Source organism: Pongo abelii, chromosome 12, assembly GCF_028885655.2.
Source record: "Pongo abelii isolate AG06213 chromosome 12, NHGRI_mPonAbe1-v2.0_pri, whole genome shotgun sequence".
Taxonomy (NCBI): Eukaryota; Metazoa; Chordata; class Mammalia; order Primates; family Hominidae; genus Pongo; species Pongo abelii.
In genome coordinates, this window is record NC_071997.2 from 76,001,412 (window position 1) to 76,028,252 (window position 26,841).

Here is a 26,841-nt window from a genome sequence, read left to right on the forward strand (position 1 = left end):
GTTACTACCCCTTCCCTAGAAATTTCTGCATAAACCACCTCAATCTGCATGCAATTAAAAGTGGGTATAAATATGACTTCAAAACTGCCCTGAGCTGCCACTTTTTGCTTATGGGGTAGCCCTGTTCTGTAGAAGCAGTCAGGGAGCTGTAACACTGCCTCTTCCATAAAGCTGTTTTCTTCTACCTCTGGCTTGCCCTTGAATCACATATATATATGTTTCCTGAGTTACTTCACTTAGAATTATGGTCTCCAACTCCACCCAGGTTGCTGCAAATGCCATTATTTCATTCCTTTTTATGGCTAAGTAGTACTCCATGGTGTGTGTGTATACACAAAGGGGGGAAGGCAGAAGCAGCTTTCCAATCAGACATGCCCACCAGTCTGCCATGTCAATTTATCATTGCCATGGCAACACCTGAGAGTCACTGCCTCTTTCCAAGGCAATGACCCAATGACCCATGTATACACCATGTATACCCAATGACCCATGTATACACGCACACACCATGGAATACTACTTAGCCATAAAAAAGAATGAAATAATGGCATTTGCAGCAACCTGGATGGAGTTGGAGACCGTAATTCTAAGTGAAGTAACTCAGGAATGGAAAACCAAACACTCTATGTTCTCACTTATAAGTGGGAGCTCATCTATGAGGAATGCGAAGGCATAAGAATGATATAATGGACTTTGGGGATTTGGGGAGAAAGTGGGAGAAGGGGATGAGGGATAAAAGATTACACATTGGGTACAGTGTACATTGCTTGGGTGATGGGTGCACCCAAATCTCAGAAATAACACCTATAGAACTTAGTCATGTAACTGAACACCACCTGTTCCGCAAAAGCTATTGAAATAATGAAATAAATAAATAAATAAATAAATAAATAAATAACTATAAATAAATAAAATAGGTCAATTAAAAATCAACTAGGAAATAAAAGGAGAGAAGGATGAAGAGAGAGTGAGAGAAAGCACTGTGGAAACTTACAAATGCAGACTCTATTTCCCTTCATTTTCAGACTTTAAAAAATCTTCTGCTGAATTCTAGCAAAATGAATCTATTTTTATTGTTCTCTTCCTGAGTCAAGGAGAGAGCAGTTATATGCAGGAGTCAAAATGCCTGGCTATTGTCAGTTACCCCAGGATACCACACAATGCATGTATCAAATTATTCCTTGTTCGGAGCACCCTTTAGGCATCTTCCTTTTTCAACAATACCCTTCATCATGTACTTTGAATTATCGATTCGTACTTCATTCAGATACTGTTTGTCTCCCTTCTTTCCAAAATTCATCATAACTGCTGGCCCATGGAGCACATTATTTCTTATGGTCTAGTGGGGTTATGGATTTATTTATCGAAATACTGTTTAAATCATTTTTAAGGTTTGAGGCAAGAAGAGGAAGCTGCAGCAGGTACTCATCCCGCCATTTTGAAATGAAAGTTTTTTCTTGTTTTCTCAGTGAGATGAAAAATAAATACAGAATTAAATAGTTGTAGGGATTTTGTAAAACCTACTGTTCCTACGTGAATATAAGACCAATGTCCTTTATTTCCCCTCCATTCACACAATCACCATCTGTGATTGGCCATGAAAGAGCCTGTGGTAGCCTGGATGATGTAAAAGGGACAGAACTTCATAGTATTTAACTGTGCAGCTAGAATTACTTTATCTAGTAGCGACAGACCCTTCAGCACTTATGTGATTTTTCTCTTCTATTCTAATAGTATAAATTGCAACAGACCACGGGGTCTGGGCTCCTTTGTCTTTGAGGACTTGCTATTATTCCTCATTCACTGTCAAGACCATTGAACTTTAAAATTAAGGCAGCAATAAAAACCTTACAACAACTCAGCAATATAGATGTTATCTCCATACAGCACGTGAGGAAACAGTCTCAGTGAAGTTAAATTGCTCAAACTCACAAAGCTAATTATAAAGTCAAATACTGAACTTGCTGGCCCAAATTCTGCCTCTCTAAAGTCAAATGCTATTTATTCAATGCTGCACTTAATAAAGCATACTTTAAGATAGCTCCAGCCCAATGTGATGACTCTTCTATAACTTCTACTGTATTCACTCTATAATTCCAACCAAAAAATATCTTCATGTTGAGAGGTTGAACAGTATGAAATTACTGTTTTAATAATCCAAAAGTGGTCAAATATTGGCAATTTCCTATGGTTCAACTTAATATACTGTCTGTAATTGTGTAACAGGGTGGATAATTTTTATTCTTTAGAAGGAAAAGAATTAAAAATGTATATTAGTATATGAATTCCTCATAGCAGTGCCTTGAGCTTTGTTGGGCATCTACCTTGATAAGCCAGCTTGAGGTAGGCAGATCCTTTCCAGGAATAGATTCCAACCAAGGTTTCTACTGGAGAAATCAGTTTGCCCCTGATGTACAGGTGGAATGAGGCAACAAGAAGCTTACTAAAGAATGTGAACTCTGGAAATTAGTGGAAATCATTTGGATACTGCTTACTCAGATCAAGAACCTGGATGTTTGAGGTAATCCTATCTCGATCTCAAGGATCAAAAAGCTCCAGCTAGCATCCCAGATACTACTCTTACATGTAATTCTTGAGAGTAGTCCGCACTATGAGTCAGGAACCAAAGCTGTGTTTACTCACATGGCAGTGATAGGCATTCATTAAATAGTCATTGACCTAAGGAACAATCATCCCAATTAGACTGACGCTATTTTACTGGATATTACATAAGATGATCTGAATTTCCTACAGTGCCTTAAGCATGTGTTTGAAACTTGAAAGGCATTCATTTAAAAGCTCAGATTCTGGTTGTCAGTCTATCAGCTTCAAGGCTGGCAAAAATATTCTGCCAAGATAGATACATTAACCTTTGTCCCAGGGAAGATAAGATCATAAACTAATAAACTTGTCACACAAGTGAATGGTGCCACTCATTTTGATTGATAAAGGTATTAGGCAATAGCAAGATTCAGGCACTTAGTTGTCCATCTTCTCTGTCATTTAAAGTTGAGGCTAATACTAAGTGTAGAAGGCCTTATTCCACAATCTTATTAGTGACATCCAAGAAGTATGTGGTGTGTTTTCCTATTGATCTCTTAGTCACATGTATATATTATGCTTTTCTGAATAATGTATAAGTTTCTTAAAGAGGCCAAGTTTTCCATTTATTTGGTATTTCCTCTCCCAAATATTTCCTTCTGATGACTAATGTTTTAAAAATAAGTAGATAATAATTAAGTTTAATTTTAATCTATATAAGTTAAAAGACTAAGAGGATTTTATAACAGAAACATTTTAAAATATTTTTAAATATCATTTGAAAACTTTAATTCCATTATAATAGAGAATGGTGCAAGTTGAGGAATATCTGAATATTTAATCCCTCATTATGAGCATATTTTAAAACATGCTTTGGTTTATGTTTAAGATAATGAATCATCTGTATGACTATTATTACTACCATCACACAGGAGCATTAGGACATGATGACTATTACAAATGGACTCAATTTAGGAAAGACATTTTTAAGAAGACAAAAACACTGTGAGATTAAATAATTTATTACCATTGCTAAGATGAACACATATACTTAATACTCAATTTTATGCAGAACTTTAAAAAAATAGTTTTAATACAGTATCAAAATTTACACAAGTTTATTTTGTCAAAAGACCAGTGTCCCTTGTATTAGCTTCTGCAGGCTCTGCTGCAGGCACAAAAGCTTATTTTAAACGTCTTCGGAGTGTAGGAATACAACAACTTAAGGATGAAAGCTTTCATAGGAAAGAAGGTGTAAATATAGCAAGCAATTTTCTTTTATAGAGTAATAACATTTTAAAATATAACATTTAAAAGGGGAGCTTAAATTGTAACCCAATTATGATAATTAGAGAGATAATTCTATAGTAAATTAATTCATAAATATTTTCCGAAAATAGAGGGATGATTTTTCATCACAGTAACATTTTTGAAAGTATAACAAAATTCCTTCACAGTCTCCTACTAGTGACAATTAACTCATTATGTAATGAGCCCATCTAAAACAACAACAACAACAGAGAATATCTGCTATGAATCAAATCTCAGAAACTTAGAACCTATCCAAAAACTGGGAGTTGTTGCATTTCTACTTTTATAATCTTAAACTACCATAAAAACGTAGCATTCGGTCACAGGCCTCTTGCACATTCATACAAGAAACTATCATTGCATTTGGATTAACACAAAATACCTATCATAGCATTTCCAGTACACACATTCTAATATTATATATATGTATATGTATACCAAAAATAAGAAATAAACTAAGCAAAGCTAGCACACCTCTTTTTCAAACCTCAAGCAATCTGAACAAGAGCTTTTAGCCTCAATAATGAAGGACATGCGTCAGTTTCATAAAATGTTAGATAGCTGCAGTAGGCAAAGAAAGCTTTTTTCATAAATGCAGTGCAATATTTTAAAGTTTACATAAAGTTTATTAAATATACAGCATGTCTAGAAACTAAATTGTAGAAATTGACATCTCACAGCTCGAAACACTTAGAAAAATTATGTTTGCTTGTTTTTAATTGAAATTGTTAATATTAACACCAATGGATACACTGAATGAATATGAAGGTTGGTATGCCCCAAGATGTGTCTTTATGAGAAACTCATTAAGATGAAAAAAAAAGATGTATTTATATTGATCAATTGAAGTAAATGGTACTCTCTGAGAAGCACTCTACAAAGTCTTGCTACCCTTCTAGCTGGTAGGGAGAATTTACATGGTATTTTTTAGCACCTCAGAAGTCAAAATAAAACTCCAGAAACTTAATCTTATCTTGCATCCAAATTAATTGTGCATCAGGAATTAGTAGTTTGTTTGTTGACTGAAGTATAAGAGGTAAATGCCCAACTCTCAAACTTGGGAAGCTGGAAAATACCTCTTCATATCTTCAATATGACATGGTAGAAAACTCCCACCATTATGTGTAATGAGTCATCTCTATTCAAAACACTGAGGCTCCACTGGACTCTTAAAACTATGCAGGTTTCCCAATTACAATATTATATCTGGGTAGTTAAAAACACTTAGTTCTAATGAAAACACTGGTACCAAAATGGTGATTTTCAAAGCTACTCTGTTTGAGATTTTCAAAGCTACCTTGTTTGAGATTGACTGTTGTGGACATTGAGGTGAGAGACACAGAATATCAGCTTGAGGGGAGAAGTTGTACTACAGGTTTTAGAGGGGAGATATGTGCAATGTACAATTACTCCATGTTATTCCATGAGTCCAAGTTTGTGGAAACACACTGTTTCCTTTTTCTTCTTCTTGTCTTCTATCACTTTTTGGCAGTAGTGGTCTGCTGTTTGAAAAAGAGCGCATCTCACATTGGTCCTTTGTACTGGTTTCCTGACAAATGTTGCCTAATTCCAGGACACGAACCTGCAGCATCTCCAAGTTTCCTCCACACAACCTTAAAAAAAAAAAAAAAGAAGAAGGAGTGAGTATCTTACTTTTCCTCTTTCATGAGGAGATTTGCGTTTCTTAAGGGTAAATTAAGAGAGGAGCAAAGATGAAGTAAAGACAAGAGACAAAATATCCACATGAATGAGTTCAAATACAAAATAAAATGTGATGACAAGCTTCTTAAAACACAAGAACTACTTAGTAGTAGGGACTATTAAACCTTGTTAGTAACCAGGGTCAAAACTTTAAAATGATATATTAGCTTACTGTAGTTACATAAGTGGTCCCCAACTCTGACTGCACACTAAGCACTTGAGGAACTCTTAAACAGTAATCCCCCCCATCCTTGAAGATTCTGATTTCACTGGGAGAAGTGAGGCATGGACAACTGCATTTTTAAAAAAAAGCTCTAAAAGTAATTCTAATGTGTAGCCAGAATTAAGAACACCTTGGCAATATCATCCTGGTTCCTATATTATATATCCATAACAAAGGATATCAGTGTTTAATGTGCTGAGGAAAATGAAGGAGCTTTTGTTATTGAGCTATTTAAGTCCTGAGGTGATAGTCTTAGGGCCACTAGTAAATTTCTCTGGCTTTTTCTACAGAGTGGGGTCATCAATTGTCATAAATCTTAGCTACCAAGCAATATGATCTCTTGGATTTCCAAAACAGAAAGCATCCAAATGTAGGCAGATGATAAGAATAAATTCAAGAATCACTGAAAGAGATACAATTACAATATGTTAGAAGCTGGGCCACATAGAGGGACAAAAGGTGCAATCAAGAATAATGTAAGCATAAATGTAAAACTACTGAATTCACCCATAATATATCAATACACTAACATTGATTGGAATACACACACATGCACATGCATGTATGTGCACATGCACAATAACAGGCATACCCTCCCAGACTATTTCTCGCTAAGGATTATGATCAGATTGATTGATTGCACAAAACTTTACAACACTCTTACATGAACACAAAACTAGTTTGTTCGTTAATTATTCATAAACTGTTTCTTTTGTTTGGTTTTGTTTTGCTTTTAAATAGAAGTGGATACTACAGGGAAACCCAATATCATTCATAGTAATACACAATATAGGGCTCTGTTTACCTTCGTTTCTAAACCAAAGAAACTGTTAATCTCAATGTCTCAGCATATACCAATACATGGCATAAATATCCCAGTGTACTCAAAAGGAGTTGAAGTTAGGGTTCTTAAATATCTGGAAAGGAATTATTAATATATAGCAATGGATGGCTCAAGCCATACACAAGAGAGTTAGGAAAGTCTCATTTCTTAATAAATTTACAAGACACAAACACTGAATCAAGGAGCCAAAGGATGCTATGGACTTTCCTTTTCTAGCCCTTAAATACAATTACATCTATCCAGAATGCTTTGAATGTGTGGTTTAAAAGCAGAGGGTAGACTTAAGGACCTTACAAGGATAACAGACACCAGCACTAGATGGTTACAACTCAAAAGTGCAACTCCTCTTCAATTATTGAAATGTAGAACACAATGAGCTTAACCCAGATATAACTATGTGGTGAAAGGAAACTCTTAAAGAAGGCAGAACTTTGAAATAAACCAACAATACTAAGGTTGACACAGGAGTAGTGACTTATTAACTAAAAAGGCATAACAGGTGTGTGTTTGAGACTGTGACTGAGATGACCAATCAGGTATTTCGACTGTCCTCAGGGAATTTACAAGAGCCAAACAGACAAACCTAAAATAAAACAACTACTACAAAAAGGCAGATTTACTATTTCTTAGGGGGCAGTATGTTTATTTCTGTAGCACAGTTTGGGAAGAGAATAGCTAACTACATACTAACCCACATGATGGTAATATAAATAATAATATTTTTGCTCTGTAGATGTCAACAACATCTAATCTCTAGGAGTAATATTAGAAATGACAGCAAAACTGCTATTGTCCCAAGTTATATCTGAGTCTTATAACCTATCTCATATTATGGGAAAACTTTATTTTTCTGTGACATTATTATAAAGGCATATAATTTCTCTACTAGAAGCCAAGCCTTCATAATCTTCGCTAGTTTCACAACTTATCTATGAAACTGCTTTATAATCTGCATTTTTCCTTATTCTGTGGCATTGACTATGTGTTTTTGATCATATAATTAATAATGGTGACAATAACACTTTTTAATTATTTCCAAATATATAAAATTGCTTAAGAATCAGATTTGGGTTTGTTTGCATTTTTTCCTCAAATTCTGGGGATCAAAGACAAAAGGAGACAGAAAACATACTCCTAGAGAACTTTTAAAGGTAAACAAGGCGGGCAAGCTTTTGGCTTTCTGAAAGTATCTTATATAGTAAAAAATAAAAATAATACTGTATGGTGCCTTTCAATTCATTTTTGAAAAAGCAGGCAAACAAAAAGATCAACATAAAACTAATCAAAATCCAATCCAGTAATGGGTCTCTATTGAGACTAAGATATGAATTTTCTAATGTCCAGAAATTGAAAGGAAGGAAAGGAAAGGAAAAGGGAAAGAAACAATCCTGGAATTTTTTACAGAAATTCTGGCATTAAGCACCGTGGAGATGGCCCCCTCTGTAAAATATGGTGCTTTTCACTTTTCGTTCCTCAGGAAAGGTCCTCAAAGGAAATCGTGGTGTACTTCTGACTTCACTATTCATTAGAAAATAGTTCGAGCAAGTAACTTAATTTCTGGATCTTAGTTTCTTCAAATATAGAATTAGAGTGTTCGGGTTCTTACCCAGGGGTTCATATCTGAATTGCCTGAGGTCTGATGGTAAACTCAGAGGTCCAAATTAGGAAGGAGGTCCACATACTATTCTTTGGACAAACACTGGAGAATGACCTCTATGGCCCCTTCTAGTTCAACAGTTCCTATTGTCTGAACTTTCTCTCTCATTCCATAATCAATAGATGAGAAGCAACAGGCATTCCTAGGTATGTGGCTCACTTTTTAAAATTTATCTGAGGGAAATATTCAAATTGAAAATCTTAAGCACAGGTTGAAAAGCTAAAGAAGGTGAATGGTCGTGCATTTAGGAAAGATGACATCTAGAACTAGATGTCCTTTTGAAAACAGACAACAGATATGCAGGAAAGAAAAACAAATAACTTAGGAAGGGTTGGAAGAGAAAAATCAGCCACAACACAGGCAAGCAAGAGACTACAAATCTCATTCCAGCACATAAAAAATGCCCAGGGTACTTATGTAACATTTACTGGATTCCAGAAACATCTCGAAGAGGTAGATGCGTAAGTGTCTGAGAATATCTGGTCCTAATAGATCTAAAGCTAAAGGGTATTTCTAAGCAATTTTCACATCCTGAGAGGATAGAGAAAAGAATATGAGGATAAAAGTATAATGTAAAGCCAATTAAAATCAGTGTTTAACATGACCAGTGCTTAACCATGATTTCTTGCATTTAACAATGGCTTCCCCTACAATAATCCATTTAGCTATTTAAAGCCTCACAATTTATATTATTGATTAAATGATACATCCCATGTATATTACTCAAAAAATTACAATTTAGTCAGGGATTAATAGTAAAAATCCAAGCCATATTAATGATTGCATTGAATATGCATGATGAAAATAACACATCTTTTTTGTTTTTTTCACTGTGGTCTCTGACTTCATGGATAGATTTCTATTGTCTATTCTCTTTTTTTTTTTTCTGAGACAGGGTCTCATTCCGTTGCCCAGGCTGGAGTGGAGTGGTATGATCATAGCTCATTGCAGCCTCAAACTCCTGAGCTAAAGTAATTTTCCCTCTTCAGCCTCCCAAAGTGCTGGGATTATAGGTGTGTGCCACTGTGCCTGGCCTAACTATCTTTTAGGTTCTTATCTGTCTTTCTTATCTTACTATATTCTGAGTTCCGGTAAACAACTGAAAGCTAAAGATAATACTTCACATGACATGAAGCACACATATATGATATATGAAGAACTAAGCAAAATTACCTAGTAAGATGGCGATTTTTTCCAAGAATAGTTACAAGCAAATCTAAAGGTGGCTGTATTTTCTTTATCATAGGTTTTTAAACACTGATCTTTAACAAACTTCTTAGAAGTATAAAATAGAAACCCATTTATTTTACCAAAATTGGAAACATTTTAGACAGTAAATTTAGTATTTAGAAATGTTTGTAGAGTCTTCTGGAATACAGAATTGGCTGATCATCTCTAAATTGAATATTCTGTAACATGATTGTGTTAATAAAACTACAATAAAATATACTGAAAATAAAAACAAGGGAAATTGGTTTTATTTTCATATAAAAACATAAAGGCATTTGGTCAGCATTTTAAAAATATTCATAAAACAATAGCTAAGCTACGATGTGGCTTTCAACACAGAATACACAATAAAGCACATTAAACTTACATTGCACATTTCTCTGACTATAGCTTTTTCTGTCTCACTAAGGTCATGTTCATACTCTTTACCCTGTTGACGATCTATAGTTTCCTGAACATCCAAGACCTGGATTTGTTGAAAAAGAAAAGCAAATTTCACATGGAAAAAAGCTTGTTAGTTATGATAAAACCATCAAGGAGCTCCACTTTGTAAAACCTTTAGTTTTCTCCATGTGTGCATATCAGAGTGGATTAGTATATGGCAACATATTTTTTAAATAGCTGATTGTTCTGAAATCTATTTGGAATGATTCTATTTGATTTTCAAATGGCCATTAAAAGCAATCCATTGCATCACTAATAATCAATGGAATTCATTAGTGTCTAAAATAAGTATATGCATTTACTTTGGTCATTAAGATAACCTCACTGTGTCAACAATTTGGATATAGTCAATAACTCTTGCTCTACTGTAATGATGACCAATATAATTAACTATGTGCCAAATGGTCCAAATGATATGTAGACATGGCCTGCATAAAAGATGACTAAAAAAGATGATAGTGACAGGTGAAACTGGTCAAAACCCAGGAATATGCACGTAAGAACTACTGACCTCGCAGTTCTTGCCTGGACATGTTCCCAGTGCCTAAGAAAAGGCATGTGGAGGTGGCTCTTTGATAGTATCAAAGAGAAGCACTGGCTCCTTATAGTGAAAATATTTGAACAACATTTTAAATATTTTTCATGAAAGCAAAATGTCCTGGAATAAAATGCCTTTTAAACAATTTTAGAGGCCTATGTTTACACTTCTCTAAATTAGCCCTAAACAGGTTGAAAATAATATTCCTTTAAAAATGTCTAAAGTTTTATTGTGGGTACCTTTTTATACTACAAAAGGAGAAAATAACTTTGGCTTTCTGTGCTGTTTGTTGTTTTTATCTATATCAGTTTATAAATCAAAGTGTTGAAGTAATACAAAAAACTAATGCTCTTCCTAGAAGTTCCTATAGAATCCACACCAACTGCAACACTGCCAAGCTACTCGATTCTACTGTCATCGTGGTCAATGCTGATGGTCACATCTGCTACCTGTGAATTTACACCAATGGAGCCAAACTAAATGACTTAAGCATGAAGTGGGACCTTCAGGTCAAGTTCATAGACACTATCTGAATCTAACTAGAGTTCAATCCTGTAATAAATAATCTGATCACAAACTATGCTCATTAATTTGAAACTTCTAGCCATTATTATTATAAAAATGCCACTTCTGAGCCCTGATACTCATCTCAGATTACAGTTAATTTACCTTCTTTACATATTTAGAGAAAATCACTGACTGTGCTTGGTGAATATTCATAGAAAACATAAAGAGCTCCTTGAGCAAGCTCATTTACCTACAAATTTGATTTGTAATGCACCTCAGAGAAGTGTACTTCGAATCAGTTAATTTTTAGTAAATGAAGTAAAGCTCCAATTAATAGTTATCATAAATTTTAAAACAAGAAAAATATAGTGTCATTACAAATGTACTAATTTCTTACAGTGATTTACATTTCCCCACAAACCATGACCATAGATTTTATAAAGCCTAGCGTTTTCTATAAAATCTATCAGAAAGTGAGAAACTAAGCCACTGTACTAATTATTCTTTTCAGAATAGACATATCTCATGATATAAATCAGCTCTAGATAGCTGGCTCTCAAAAACAAAACATGCCAAGTGGCCATAATTTCTTTTTCTTATAATGGAATCTTTTTAAGATGCATTTCCCAAAAATGATGTTTGTACATATTTCTGTGTCCTAACACAGTTAACTCATGGAAGTAAACACATTGGATATTCAAGGGCCCCCAGTTTTCTAATAAAGATGTTTCACTTGCTCAGTACCACTCATCTGCCAACCAAGGACACTTATCTGTATTGAATATAACATAACATCTCCCTCTCTTGAAATATATATATATATATATATATATAATTTTTTTTTTGAGAAGGAGTCTCACATTGTCACCCAGGCTGGAGTGCAATGGCACAATCTGGGCTCACTGCAACCTCTGCCTCCCGGATTCAAGCAATTCTCCTGCCTCAGCCTCCCAAGTAGCTGGGATTACAGGTGCCTGCCGCCACGCCCAGCTGAATTTTTGTATTTTTAGTAGAGACAGGGTTTCACTATGTTGGCCAGGCTGGTCTCAAACTCCTGACCTCATGATCCGCCCACCTTGGACTCCCAGAGATAAAATTTTGTATGAAAATTAGAACTAAATTCAGAGAAAATTGAGGAGCTCTTCCTTGCCCTCCCCTTCCTTTTAGGCCACACTAACAGCTGCATTGAGAAATCTGGAAAATATTTCAATGTGACCCACTATGCTGATCTGATTCAAATAGCAACTGCCATTTAATAAGGCAACAGGCTGAAATGGCTTTCAAACAGTTTGAATAGGAGGACAAGTTGCTGCTGTTGGAGTGTGTGCAGATGCTATAATACTACAAGACTGAAGCCAATCTCTGGTCCATTTTCCACTTTTAAAATGCTTTTCAGATAGCTAGTGCCTGATTCATGCTAAAGTTCATCCAAGTGCTGCCACAGAGAACAAGATACTCAACAGTCCATAAACCAACACTCACTAGAGGCAAAGCAGTGCCCCCTCATACTGGCTGTGCCTTCCCAGGAATTCCTCTCGGTTGCTCACTTTGTGAATTATCCCAACAAAGACAGAAAATGCCAAGTGCACCGTCAGTGGCCACTAGCATGGTTGTCCTACCTTCTCTCATCAATAATTAGTATATGTTTAGGAAAAGCAAATTCATTTTATATAAGCTGAAGCAAAATATCCTGAGGGAGCAAAATCTTCTGCTAAAACTTAATCATCTCAAAGTGAAATAAACATTTTGAAGTTCTCATCTATGTATTTGTTTTGTGCATGCCACAGAAAGTGTGGCCCACTCCAAAAGAGAAGTGCATCTTCAGGCTGATGATAAATCATTTTGAAATTGAAACAGTTTTAAGAAGAGCTGTGAAACTCACGTGGTAAAAGCAGATTGGAAGCACTCTACCTGTTTTATGGGTCAGAAAGGTTTGATCAAAGCTACATGTTAGAAATTATAGATGGATTTGTTACAGTGCTTCATACTTTGAAACTGATAAAATTTCAAGAAACCGTCTCAATTTGTAAGATGATTTTTATCGCCTGCATTAGTTTCTTCTCTGAGATAGATGAATATTTATATTGTTTATTTATTATTAATTGTAACTATAATCCTGATTTTTCATTAATTTTACTTATTGGAAAGCTCATTATTGGTAAAGAAAATAGATGACAAATTTTAGGCAATTTTTTGTGAAATCACTGCAAAATGTGAAGAAAGACACAAAAGTAAAGTAGCTTTATGTAGAACACCATATATCTATTTTCTACTATTCTATAACAGGGCATTAACTGGAGTTTGAGAACCCAATTTCTACTTAGAAGAGGAAAGAGTAGGTTTTTATTTATTTCAATATTTTATTTAAGTTGTATAATGTACTTCAATTGCATCAAGAAAGAATAATGTGGCAACCTTCCATATTCTGACCAACTATTAACTTTCTATATTTGAAGACATCCATGCTACAAACATTGCACATAAAATACCTATCACAGTTTTTTACAAATATGGATATACATGCACAGACTTCAACTACGATGCTGATAGATATGAATCACATTACTCAAAACAAAATGATAAAACTAGAGATTCAACCATAAATACTCAAACTCATTGTCAGTTTAGAACAATTAAAATCATACTTCAAAAATTAAGATTTAAAAAGTTACACCATAAGGAGTCAAAAAATAAAATATCTATGGTTCAAGCAAGACTGTGAGGACTACTAGACTACAGCGAACAAGCCACGACACAACTGAAGCTCTGGATAAATGGTTGCACACGATTGGTTACCTTAAGAGAATGTACCACAGGTTCAGGCTGCTGGGAAGGTGTGGCATGTCCACTGAAGCTAGCTGCAGAGTTGGGTGAACTGTTACTCCCATCAGCCCCTGATGACAACCTAAAAGAACCCTTAGTAGAAAATCAACAACTTTGTTATTAAAACAAAAGTCGTTTATAACTACAAAGATGTCATTCAATATTAAATTTCACTACCAAATGAGAATTAGCCATTTTGTTACTTTTTCTAACCTAGTCTACAATGCTATCAATCTGTTCATTGGAACACACTTGCTGCTTGACCAGCAAGAAAACATAATGAAGAGCCACTTCAATACATTGTCAGATGCCATCTCTGAAATGCCCCACCCCCAAGGAATGGCCCTTAAACACATTTCAAGAATGATTTTTGAAACTCAAAGATACTTAAGAGTAGGAAATTCATGAGTTACTCCATTGCTGAGTTAAACATGCTCACTCAGCAAGCCAAATGCCATATTCCATATGTCTCAGAATATGCAGACACATCACATTCTTGTGTTGGAGAAACTGTCTCTTACAAAACCCTTCTTTGAGGGAAAGACCTATAATAAAGCATTTTCAAAAAAGATTTATCCAAATTCAACGTTTTCTTTAAAAAGTGAAAATTGTCCTTTTCTGCTCTTTTTAAAGATGAAAAACAGAATAAACTACATATTTTTAGTTTAGTGGTTCTTCAACTTAATTGGTAAGAAACTAGAACCTGTACATGATTAATTTGACATGTGCGGGCCACATTCTTCTGTACAAGAACTGGAAATTTCCCGTAAGGATCTGTACTTTTTCTAAAGGGTGCTTGGGGGAAGACTAATGGATCAGCAAAGAAAAAGAGAGTATCAGTTATCGATTCTCCTAGAAAAAGCAGTCACATGGGAATTTTCCAAATCTATTTTTATGTAGATCATTACACTACTAGAGAACCTGAGATTTTAATTTCTGCCTACCAACCTATTTACAGAATTTTTCAAGTCTAATTGATTAGTAATTGCTCCATTCAAGTTGATTCTATCAATCTAATACCCCGAAGAGGAGTCACTGAAAGTGTATCATGAGAATTCATAAAGAGAGAAACAACGATAGTTTGGAATATTAACTTGCAGACTCTCTCCATCGTGCAGGCTGGAGTGCAGTGGCATGATCATTGTTCACTGCAGCCTTCAACTCCGGAGCTTAAGCAATCCTCCCACCTCAGCCTCCTGAGTATCTGGGACTACAGGCATGTGCCACTATGCCTAGTGACATTTTATCTTTTTCACAGAGACAGGGTCTTGCTATGTTGCCCAGGTTGGTCTTGAACTCCTGGCCTCAAGTGACCCTCCTGCCTCAGCCTCCCAAAGTGCTAGGATTACAGGCATGAGCAATGATGCTCAGCCAAGAGAATTTTTATGCTGTACATTTTAGAGATAAGAGGAGAAATCTGCACCCAGCTATTATAGGTATGGATTACATGTAAACCATGCTTTATAAGGAAAGTTTATTATTATTAACTTAAAGTTATTATTATTATTGCAGATTATTATTTTTGCAATTTGGAAGATTTTCTCCCTTTCTTTCTTGCTGTCATTTCTCCTATGTCCTCAAAGTCTCCCCCTGCCACCTCACTAGCCTACTGAGGCCACATTCTTTTCCCTGCTCAAAGAGTTCTACAATCCAGTCAGGTCCTGCACCCAGCCTCACTAGCCAACAAGGAGAGGAAGCAGTAGAATATGGCATGTACGTGGCTTCCTCAGCTTCTGTCCTCCATTGCTACTAAAACTAAAATGTACAGCAGGTGATGAAACAGGATTGTCAATTAGAACAGCCCCAATCCCCTGTGGGGAAGGAAATTATAAAATTTGTTTTCCTGTATTTGTAACCCAGATCAAATCAGAAATAATAATGCCTAATACATCTAATGGAAGGGAAATTATCTAAAGTTTAAAGATGGTTAAGGGACACGCCCTTCACCTACCCTCATATTTTGGACATCTTCTTCCTCTGTACTTTGGATCCTTTGGAATAAAATGGTTCCAAAACTAAGGAGTTATAAAAGGAAGCTCCTCTTTCCTGAGTAACCCTGGTCCTCTACTCTTCTCTTTTCCTCCTGGTACCACTCTTATGAATGCTTTTCAAAAGATTTCTCAGGTTATACAGAATTCGCTTCAAACCTCTTGTTTAGGATCCACCATTGCAGTGCCATATTTCCTCTGACTTAGAAGTCATATTTCCTCTAATTTAGAAGGCAATAAACCTTCCCACTCTGAGCTACTTCCTTCCTGTTTTTACTTTCAAATCCTTTTCTGCCCAGCCTTTCTGCTTCAAAGGTTCTCTTTCCAGACCTGGTAAAAAGATAAGCGTATCAATAATACCATCCTTTTCCTTGGGCATGGGCCTCTATCGTTCAGGGCATTTTGGTTTAAGAGAACTTCTAAAAATCAATGTAAACAACATCCTTAAACCAAATCATCTGAGCCATTTTCCATTGTTTAAATGTAAACAAAGTCCTGTTCTGGCCATATCTATTCAAAAACACACATTTTTTTATGAAAGTAGTTTCCTTAAAAAAATGGGGTGGGGGCTACAATAGTATTTTGCCTAGAGTATACAGTGGGGGGAAATTCATCATTTAGGGATGAAAGTTATACTTCAAACTAGCTTTGGGAGCCATGGACTACAAATCAACCAGAAAGATCAAGGCTTATATTTTATTTTGTTTTTGTGAAGCCACAAAGGTAACCAAGTGCCTGGTGAAGTTTACTTCCAACAGATGTTAAATAATTTTCTAGACTGCAATAACAGAATGAAGCACTTCATTCTATTATATCTCATTTAGTACTATAAAATAAAAGGTTAGTTTTCTATGCACTTAGCAGAATCAGACCAATATTTGGAGAATTATGAGGGTTCAGTTTACAGATACTCTCAGTCGACTAATACATTTTCACTGAACTATTTAAAAAAATATGCTACTGAGCCAAACAGGGAATTTAAAAAGAGAAAAATCTTACTAAAACTGGAAATGTGATTTCCAGATTGAGTGGCTTGTTTTCAAGCTACACATGATCTCACAGTGCATGCATCACCTCTCAGTCAGTAGACAATTTTAAAGGGCAAAGGAGTACTTTTCTGAGCTTGTCTAGAGACATGATTTTCAAGACCACTGACCTAAACTCCTTTTATCATGAAACGTCCAGGGTACCTTTGTTCTTCTCTCCTGCATGGGGTTGCTCAACTTTCGCCCCCAGACGTGGGGGAAAAAACAAGAAAACTGTTTAGGAGGTGAAAAATTCTACTCCCATCCTCCCTCCCCAGACTTAAACATCCAACTTTCTTTCATGTGTATGAACTTGTTTTCTACCCCCCAGTATAACTTTTTCTCTAGCAACAGAAGTCATCTGGTTATGCACAAGCAAATGCATCCAGCTGACTCATCTTCACTCACCGGGAGAGTGGGCAGGCATCGTCCTATTCCTCGGCACCCTTGCCACCACTGCAAGACCCGCCGGGCTCTGGGCCCCCAGCCTTTCTCCATATTTGAGCTGTTTCTAGTTGGAGGTTGCCTTCTATTCTGGCTGGCCTTATATTTGGAACAATATGGTACAATCACTCAGAAAAATACTGTTTCCCAAGTCTCAAGAAAGCAGATAGAACATGAAGCTTAATGAGATGAACCACAATGACCACAATGGCAAGCTGTAACATGCACCTGTAGCTAGGGAAAAAATAAAAATAAAAACAATCTGAAGTCCTATATATTAGACCTAATCCTGATTTAAGTTTCTGGTAAACATATAACTACATTATCAGCTCTACCAAAAAGTAGATGATAAAGTCAAAATTACAGAAAAAAACTTGAAGGTACTTAAACAACTTTATTTTATGGGTTTTACCAGCATAAAATAATAATATGTTTTACCTGGATATTATACAGAAATAAACTACATAACTTCAGAACTTAACAAAAGTTACTTGAAATACAATTGGGAGCACTATGTCCTTTTGTTAAGAAGTGAAATTCGGGTATACATATTCAATAATACTCAGAAAATTGAAACTGCATCAAATTTTTAACAACATTTCTGCACATTGAAGAGTATGTAGTGAGCTAAGAGGTCATCACTGCATTAAAATAAATATTTTACATAGAAAAATCTACATAATCATCAAACTTTCTATTAATAAGTTAACTAAATTTTTTTGTATTTATTAGAACTAGAGGCATCACATAATTGAAATGAAAAGAAAAAACTCTTTAATTTTAGCTTTTTCCATCACCAAACTGTATACTCCTATAAAATGATCAGAAACAAAATGAACTTATTAGAACATGATTTCCTCTCCTGCCAACTTTCACTAAGACCTATAACTAAGAATATTATGTCCCAAGGAATAAGAAAATAATTTTAATAATTTAATAATTTTAATTATGGAAAATCCACAAAATGGTCCCAAAATTCTAGTGTCTAAATGTTGAGGTTGACTTTAGAAGACTGAAAATAAGAACATAAAATTTTAATTCTCATCAATTCATTTTTTTTTTTTAAATTAGTGCTCTATATCTGAATAGTACTGGTCCAATTTTCACTCTTCTCTAGCTTCTGGAGGTTGAAAAAAGAAAATGCACCATGGTCTTAAGTGAAGGGAGAAAGAGAAGAAATAATGACCAGTAGTTGGTACTCACAAAACTCTTTTCTGAACCTATTAAATTGGCACCAGTTACCTATAAAAATAAGTCACACATACTCTATTTCTCACATATAACAGAGGCAATTATATATTTGCACTTGGGTCATAATGATAATTCCATCATAGCAACATTAATTTGAACACTGCTCTTTTGATAATTATTCCATGTGTAGTATCTAATTTGTTTCCATCATCAAAAGAATTATCTCCAAAAATTTATAATATGGTTCACAGCTTAATACTCACCTCTCACCCCAATCTACATACTTCTATTTCTGAGATGATCATTAACGAGTAATGCAAATTTTATAGTTATTTTTACAAATAAGGAGATCTAGTATCTGAATTTGATTATTTCCATAACATGCACCTCTCAGATCTTATCCTTTTTGGATTTAACAACTGAGTAAAACATATAGTAATTCTACTTTCATTCTTTCTTAATGTGTAGCAAGGCTAAATCCCAATGCCAAATCCCAATGCCTCTCCATTATAACAAAGCTTATCATCATACCCATGAAATCTAAGGTAGGGTCTATGCCCACTTAGAAGCCAGCTGGCATGAGCACCATTTAGCTACTATGTCGAGAATTCACAATAATTTCCAACTTTCAGAAAGTAGATACTACATAAAACAATAGCTATACTTTAAGTATTATAAAATGTTCCTTTAAAATACATTAAATATGTATTTTATAGTATTATTAATCTCATAAGGGGGACAATAAATAGGGGCCAGATCTTTGTGGAAGAATAAACTGATGATATAACCATTTTAAAGGAAAAAGCACTCTTTTAGAACCAGGATTAATTAACCGTTCTTCCCATGTTGGCCTATATATTTTTTTAATCTAGGTACATAGAAAAATGTGTTCTGGGCCAGCCATCATCTTTGACTTTCAAATAAACTACATCAAAATGGTATTTATACACTAATGAAGACTTAGTGTTTCACAGGGCCTACAATTGCCAAATATAGTGTTTTCTGAAGACAGTTTCATAAAACATAAGAAGCCTTCAGTAATTCAGTCGTTAAACTTGTTTCTGGCAACTTGGGGGCTCAAAATGGCAAACTCAGATTCTGGTCACTATTTGGGAGAACAATTCCAAACAGTCTTAAGATCATCACTTCCTATTTTCTGAGGAATTCTGTTTTGCTTAGTTTTGTTTTCTGTAGTTTTCTAAAATTCCAAGTTTGTGAAAAAGAATTCCTGAATGACCCTAACACTCCCATTGTGTGGGAAGTAAATTATAGATTACTTATTCTGTGGTAAGTACTCATAGAAATCATAAAAGAATATGAAGAAGTATGAATCACTGAGCCTCTTTAAGTTTCACTATAACTGTACTATAGTCAATAGTTTTTATTCCTTGAAAACTCTGGAAACTTCTATAGAGGTAGTAGTGTAGGGTTTTTCAGAAAATGAAGTATTTCCAAAATTTGTGAGGAGGAAGGAAAAGTGAAAATCAAGTACTGAAAGGAAGAAAAAGGGGGAAATCCAAACTGTACTTCTCACTCACCAGGCATCTCAGCAAACTTCAGACACACATAAAGGTTCCTCTTGAGCGATGAATAGAAAAAGTCCCCAAGAACTATTTGTTGGAAACCTCAGTAATAAAGAAAGTATAAAGTGACCTATGTTTTAAGCTAAGAAGAAGAATAAGTCAGCCTGACTTGAAGACTTTTACCTTCCTGACTTTGAAAGGCATAAAGATGGGCAAATGAATTCACCTATGGGCATTTGCACGGGTTTAGCATGAGTCATAGTCTTTAGTCCTCAGGACTTTCGGGGTCAGATTCTGGTAAGTTCTTCAGACTTCAATAGGGTATAAAATTCTCTGTACTTAAACATGAAATCAACATGAAGTTTTCAACAACTACATTTGCAACATTTTCTCTTCAAACTATGACCATTCTAATAATAAATAGTTCTCATCTATTTATTTAAAGATGTACAAGATTCTCTAAGACATTATAGTTTATCTTTCCCTTATTGCTCACAATGAGCTATATACGTAAATGAAGGAAACAAAAACCAATTTTGCAAAAAAATAGACCATTTAACATTTTTACACTGTCGTGTTTCTTTTCTCAAATTTGCGTGAATTAAGTGTTACTGTTCCTCATAGAAATAATGAAAAACACTAAGAAATGTCCAATATTATATGTTATCTAAAATACATGAATCACAAAATGATGATCACTCAGAATTTGATGTGTGATCTCTGCAATAGGGAAAATTACCTAAAAAATAAAGCTCCTAGAAAAATCCTTTACAATGTTTTAATTAGTAATGAAGCCAAGGACATTTTTTAATTTAATGAAAATTCTTCCTTAAAAAAGTTTTGTTTGCACGCCAGAAAGATGGAAAACAAATATACTGGGTTTCTTATTGAATATACACATATACATATATGTACGTATGTATGTGTATATATAAAAATATATATGCACTATATAAATATTTCCAATTGACTAAAACTCACATTCAATAGAGTAATACTGTAGTGATACATAAAATAGTTTCTCACTTTGATATAAATCAGATGTAATGCACTTATAACAAATTTGAGAGCCCAGCCCTCTCATTCACTATAGAAGGCCAACTATGGAAGCCTGAAGATTGATCAGCTAAAGTGGTTTCCTGTTACTTAAAGATGCTTAATTTTTTTATAACTCCTGAACTTGGTTAAACTATCATACAGTGCTTAATACCTCATCAGAGTGTATGCCTAGTTTAAGGGGGAAGATAAATTCAGTATTCCCTTATTACAGGGCAAGGTAGATACTTTGCTTAATCTCATCAGGGAAATAATATTTTGTTCAGTTTGGCCAATCTTCATTCTGACATATTGTAAAACTGTCCTAGCAAATAAATAGAAGCTCTGATTAGAAGAGACTTCAAAGGTCACCTTGGCAAACCCTTTCCAAGAGATTCTTGTGCATAGGCTTAGAAATGCTAAGACCCTCCTGCCTTACTCTAATAATATTTAGTTGGTTATATCCAAAGAAAAAGTGCATTTTTCATTTAAATTAACTAAAGAATCTATTCAATACTGATTTAAAATAATAAGTAATTTCCTGGTTGTATAGTCATTCATTTATTCACTTAACAAACATTAACTTAGTAACTATCAGAGGTGATATTGCATGCAATGCCATATAGATATCTATTTCAACAAATTTTTGTTGAAAGAGAAACACAGTGAGTTCAAATCACAGACTCCAGGGTCGCAGTGCCGGAGTCTAAATTCTTGATCTGACACTTATGAGCTGCATGACTTTGGACAAGCTATATGACCTTTCTGTGCCTTAGTTTCCTCGTCTATACAGTGTAAATAATAATGGTAAAATGGTACGGTCACTCTATGGGTTTGGAAACTTACATGGAAAGAGCTTTTAAAACAGTGTCTGGCCCACATAAGTGCTCTATAAGCATTTGCTGTCCTTATCATGAATGTTTTTGCTTTGCTTGTCAACATATTTTATAACTTGTCAATTTTTGTCCGCATGTTTATTATTGAGAGTGTCAGTTCTCAATGGGGGCGGGGGTGATCTGGCCCCCAAGAGAAAACATTTGGCAAAAATGCCTGCAGACATTTTTACTTGTCAAAACTATGCAGTTTCTACTGGCATTTAGTGGGTAGAGGCCAAGGATGTTGCCAAATATCTTAAAATGCACAGGACAGACCCCTCACAAAGAAAGGACTATCTAGCCCAAAATGTCGCTATAGCTGAAGTTGAGAAACCCGATTTAGAGAAAGAGAACTATGTTGGGAAACTTTAAAGCAAAATCTCTGGTGACAGCTCTATAGCAGATTTTGCATATGAGGACATGTTGCCCACAGGATTTGGAGCTTGAAAGGATTTAGAAGGAAACTCCTTAAGCTTCAGCCCTCAAGTGGTCTAAGTATAAAGGCGGCCACATTTCCACCCCCAAATAAGAAATTATTCTAACAAAAGAAACAGAATTGAAAATACCCATATCATCCTACTGTAACAACACTAGCAGAAAGAGAATACGCTGTGGGCAGGCACAGGGCAGTGGTCCAAAGGAAAGAGTTCCTGAGATAGAGACATATAGTATGCCACAGTACCTAGAAAATCGTGACACCAATCCCACATAGAGAATACAACTGGCAGAAGGGGCTCTGTGGAAATTATGGAAGATCATAAAGCTTCCTTAACAATTTGCTGGACAAAGATTCTGCACTTAACTTGAAGCAGTCACATTAGGAAAGAATAAAATTGCCAGCAAATAGAAGTGGGGGCCCTGACACATGAAACATCTCAGTGCCAATGAGAGCATTATAAGATAATTGCAAAAGATTAAATAGATAAAAAGATAAAAGGGAGATTAAATCATAAAAGATAAAAGAAATAAGAAGGAGAAATCTGGACCAGGAGGCGACTACTCTCTCCGTCACATGTGGTGAAGGATTGTAGCCTATGTACAGACTCCTCGGCGGGCAGAGGACTCCTTGAGGGTGTGTTTTTGACATAACAGCTCACAATCACTAAGCTCCTACCACGTTAGGACTACCCTAAGTGCTGTCCATTAAAAGATTAATAAAACTGGCTAATCTGAGTTCCTAAAATGCTGGGTGAATATCCAAAATATAGAAATAACTCAAACATCTCAATAGCAAGGAAACAGCCCAATTGAAAAATGAGCAAACGACCTGAATAGACATTTCTTAAAAAGAAGACGTACAAATAGCAAAGGGATATATGCAAAAATGCTAAACAGTTCTAATCAAGAGCAAAATGCAAATTAAAACCACAATGAGGTATCACCTCATGCCTTTTAAAATGACTATTATCAAAAAGACAAAAGATGTGTTGGCAAGAATATGGAGAGGGGAACCCTTGCACACTGCTGGTAGGAATGTAAATAAGTATAGCTATTATGGAAAACAGTATGAAGGTTCTTCAAAAAATTACAAGTAGGACTACCATATGATTCAGCAATCCCACTACTTGGTATACATTAAAATTAAACAAAATCAGTATGTCAAAGAGATATCTGCACTCCCATGTTAAGTGCAGCATTAGTCATAATAGCCAAGATATGGAAACAACCTAAGTGTCCATGAATGGATGAATAAAGAAAATGTGCTATCTATATATATAACAGAATACTATTCAGCCTTAAAAACGAAGGAAATCCTGTCACTTGTGACAACATAGATGAACCTGGAGGACATTACGCTAAATGAAATAAGTCAGGCACAGAAAGATAAATGCTGCATGATCATACTCATATATGAAATCTTAAAGAAAGTTTATTTCTACTTAGAGAGGAGAAAGGTGGTTACCAGGAGGTGGGGGGATTGGGAAGGAGAAGGAAATGTCTGTCAAAGGATACAAAATTTCAGTTAGACAAGAGGAATAATTTCAAGTGCTGTACTGTACAGCATGGTGACTATAGTTAATAATTTATTGCACTCTTGAAAAATACTAAGAAAGTGGATGCAAAGTGTTCTCACCCAAAAATGATAATTATGTGAAGTGATGTATACGTTAATTAGCTGTATTAAGTCATTCCACAATGTATATATACTTTAAAACATCATGTTGTACACAGTAAAGACATAATTTTATCTATCGATGTAAAAAAAGTTTTTTTAAAGATACTAACTGTGGGTCTGGTAATGTTTTCAGTAATTTATACCCCAGAGTAATTTTTCCTTCTTTGGGTCCCAGAAGTCTCCTTCTAGTCTATGCACTCATTCTTTAGCTCCTGGGTTGCAGAGAGATCCAGATGATCCTAGGGAGGGTAAGATTGGTTGGAATAGCTCAGCAGCCTTCAAAGGAACTGAATTAGAAGCATGTTAATATGAATAACTGATACAGATGAACTGCTACACACCAGATTAACATCAGCTCTGTGCTCATTTGACCTTCTCCAATCCAGGCACATAACTGTGGCTGCAACCATTACATAAAATGTGTATCTATCCTAATAAACAAATGAAAGTAATATTAATTCACACACCCCTCATTTATTATGCCAAATAATGGCTGAGATTGACGCCTGTGTGAGTCACAGTGGATGCAGTAAGCAGCTTCAATTCAGAGAACCAAAAATCTTAGGCTGCTGACATGTTCAGGAAAATAAAATTAGTTCTATCTTCTTGTAGCAGAAGGATGTGCACACAGGCTATGAGGCCCAGAGCAGCAAAAGCTGAGTCCAACATGACATGCAGGAGTCGCATGGGAAATCTCCCATGCCGTAAGAAGGATTTGAAATTTATTCTATGTGGAGACACAGATGTAACAGAAACTGATTAGTGGTGGACAGATTGATCTGGTAACAGTGTGGAGAATGATTTGGGTGAGGCCAGACTGCCTGGGATGAAGTTCCAATTAGGAGATCAACAAAGAATTTGAAGGGAAAAAAGTATTACTTATTGCCTACACCAGAAAATAGCAGAAGAAATTAAAAGGACAATATTGATGGATTACAGGGCAAGACCCTATGAACTTTAATGTCTATTTGAATGTAGGCAGCGAGGTTGAAGGAGTTATCCAGGATGACTATCAACTTTCTGGTTAGGTACTAGCTAAATGGTCATGCTATTAACCAGGATAGAAAATACTGGGGGAAGTAATAGATCTAACTCTTTCATCAGATTTTTAAAATCAAGATCAAAGAAGTGATGAATAATGCAAAACCCTCAAGCATTCTTTGTCACAAATACCCTCCAAAAGGTTTTCTTCTGACATGTGAAATAAGAGAGTTTGCAAAACATTTAAATTTAAAATGATTTTAACTTCATGCAGTGCTCACTGTATCACTGATGAAAATATCTCTGCAAACAATAAAATGTTATTGGAAGGAAAAGAAAGTAATTTTGAAATACCTGTTCCTCCAGGTGAAACTTACAGATACAGAAATATAGTTCCCAGAAAAAATAAAACGAAATAAAAGTAATTACAGAAGGTTAGCAGGATGCCTTTTTACAAAAATTACAAAGGGCAAACCCCAGGAAGAAAAGAATTAATATCTTTTGAAAGGGCTAAGACAGCAAACACCTAGTGTCCCTGTAGCCAGAGTGACAGCACATAAAGAATAACAATGAAGGCCTGGTTGAAAAAAAGAAAAAGAGGCTGTTAAACAATGCCTAGGAAACACAGGCAACTGCTTCTAGGCAATGAGTCTACGTGCTTAATACTTGACTTTTATTAACTATAGAACTCCCAGTGAGAAACATTGAAATTCCCACAGAAAAAGACTGATACTTCTAAATTGCTTTTCAATTAGGCTGGTATTAAATAGTAAAAGGTTATGGCATTGTTGCTGAGAACATATCTGAATACTTTCAGGTTTTGGGCTTATTTTTTAAAAGGGAGAAAAGGAAAGCACAAGTAGGACAGAGAGTGTAAGGGCATGGAACTGAATTGCCAGTACGGATGCAATGGCAAAGAAGTAATGCTAATTAACATTGCATCTGACTTGCAGACCAGAGCCAATTAATAATTGTGTTAAACACTTCAGCATGCTATCAGGGCCCAGTGGAACACATGCACAGAACTAGAGCCCCAGGAACTAAACAGTAACTTAAAATAAATATTTGCTGAATTGACTAAGAAATATTCCACTGTGAGGTAGTGTTTGCTGCCCTAGCTTTGGCAAAAAGAAGGATCTTAAGTTCTTCGATGAATCTTCTAGTATATGAAGCTCCCATGCAAAATGGGAAAGTCAAGACAAGAGAGAGGTCAATAGAGAAGCAAGAAGAGTCAGCTTCTCGTATGTATCCTTACAGCTACCTCTCTAGGATACATACAATAATACAAACAAACACAGCTACCAATTAGGCTGTAGGTCCACCCATGCCACCTGCTGAAAGATCTATCATGGAGCGTTGGCAATGATCTTATGCTTAAATGTTTACAAAAACGAGAGTAGCCAAAATGAATCCAGAATCCAGGCAGTGTAGCCTTTGCATAATTGGTAGTAGTAAAATCTCTGGCAGGGAAAAATGAAATCCACCATCAGCGAGACCATCATCAAAGCACAAAAGGAAGCATCATGGAAGCATGAGCTCTTATTTCACACACAGCTCTTACTGGAAGGGAAGAAAATAAAGAGATTTTAAAAATATGTTCATCTGTGCCCTACCTTCTTATAAAAAAAAACACGATGGAAAACAAGATTTTTTTATTCAAACTATATATACACTCATTTAACTGAATCATATTCAAAAGGATAAATCTAGGGCACAGAGAGTTAAAACAAAATATAAACCGTCTTTGCAGAGTCAGTCCATTGAAGTAAGTCCCAAAATCATCCATACCTCTGGGAGACTAAAAAAGCTAAACGGGGCCGGGAGCAATGGCTCACACCTGTAAT

The 26,841-nt window shown here is 35.3% G+C and overlaps 1 protein-coding gene across 6 annotated transcripts in view; it reads right to left on the reverse strand.

The window, feature by feature from the left end:
* Positions 1-3,545: 3,545 nt before the first annotated feature.
* Positions 3,546-26,841, reverse strand: part of CCDC85A (coiled-coil domain containing 85A) — a 196,743-nt gene continuing 173,447 nt past the window's right edge. For 2 of the 6 annotated variants that reach the window (XM_024242493.3, XM_024242492.3), the window contains one exon: positions 3,546-5,465. In XM_024242493.3, the coding sequence (XP_024098261.2) occupies positions 5,416-5,465 (50 nt within the window). In that variant the 3' untranslated portion in view covers positions 3,546-5,415. Of the gene's footprint in view, positions 5,466-9,874; positions 9,974-13,792; positions 13,913-17,240; positions 17,376-26,841 lie in introns of all 6 variants that reach the window. The other 4 variants (XM_024242489.3, XM_024242490.3, XM_002812016.6 and 1 more) reach the window with 4 other exon arrangements.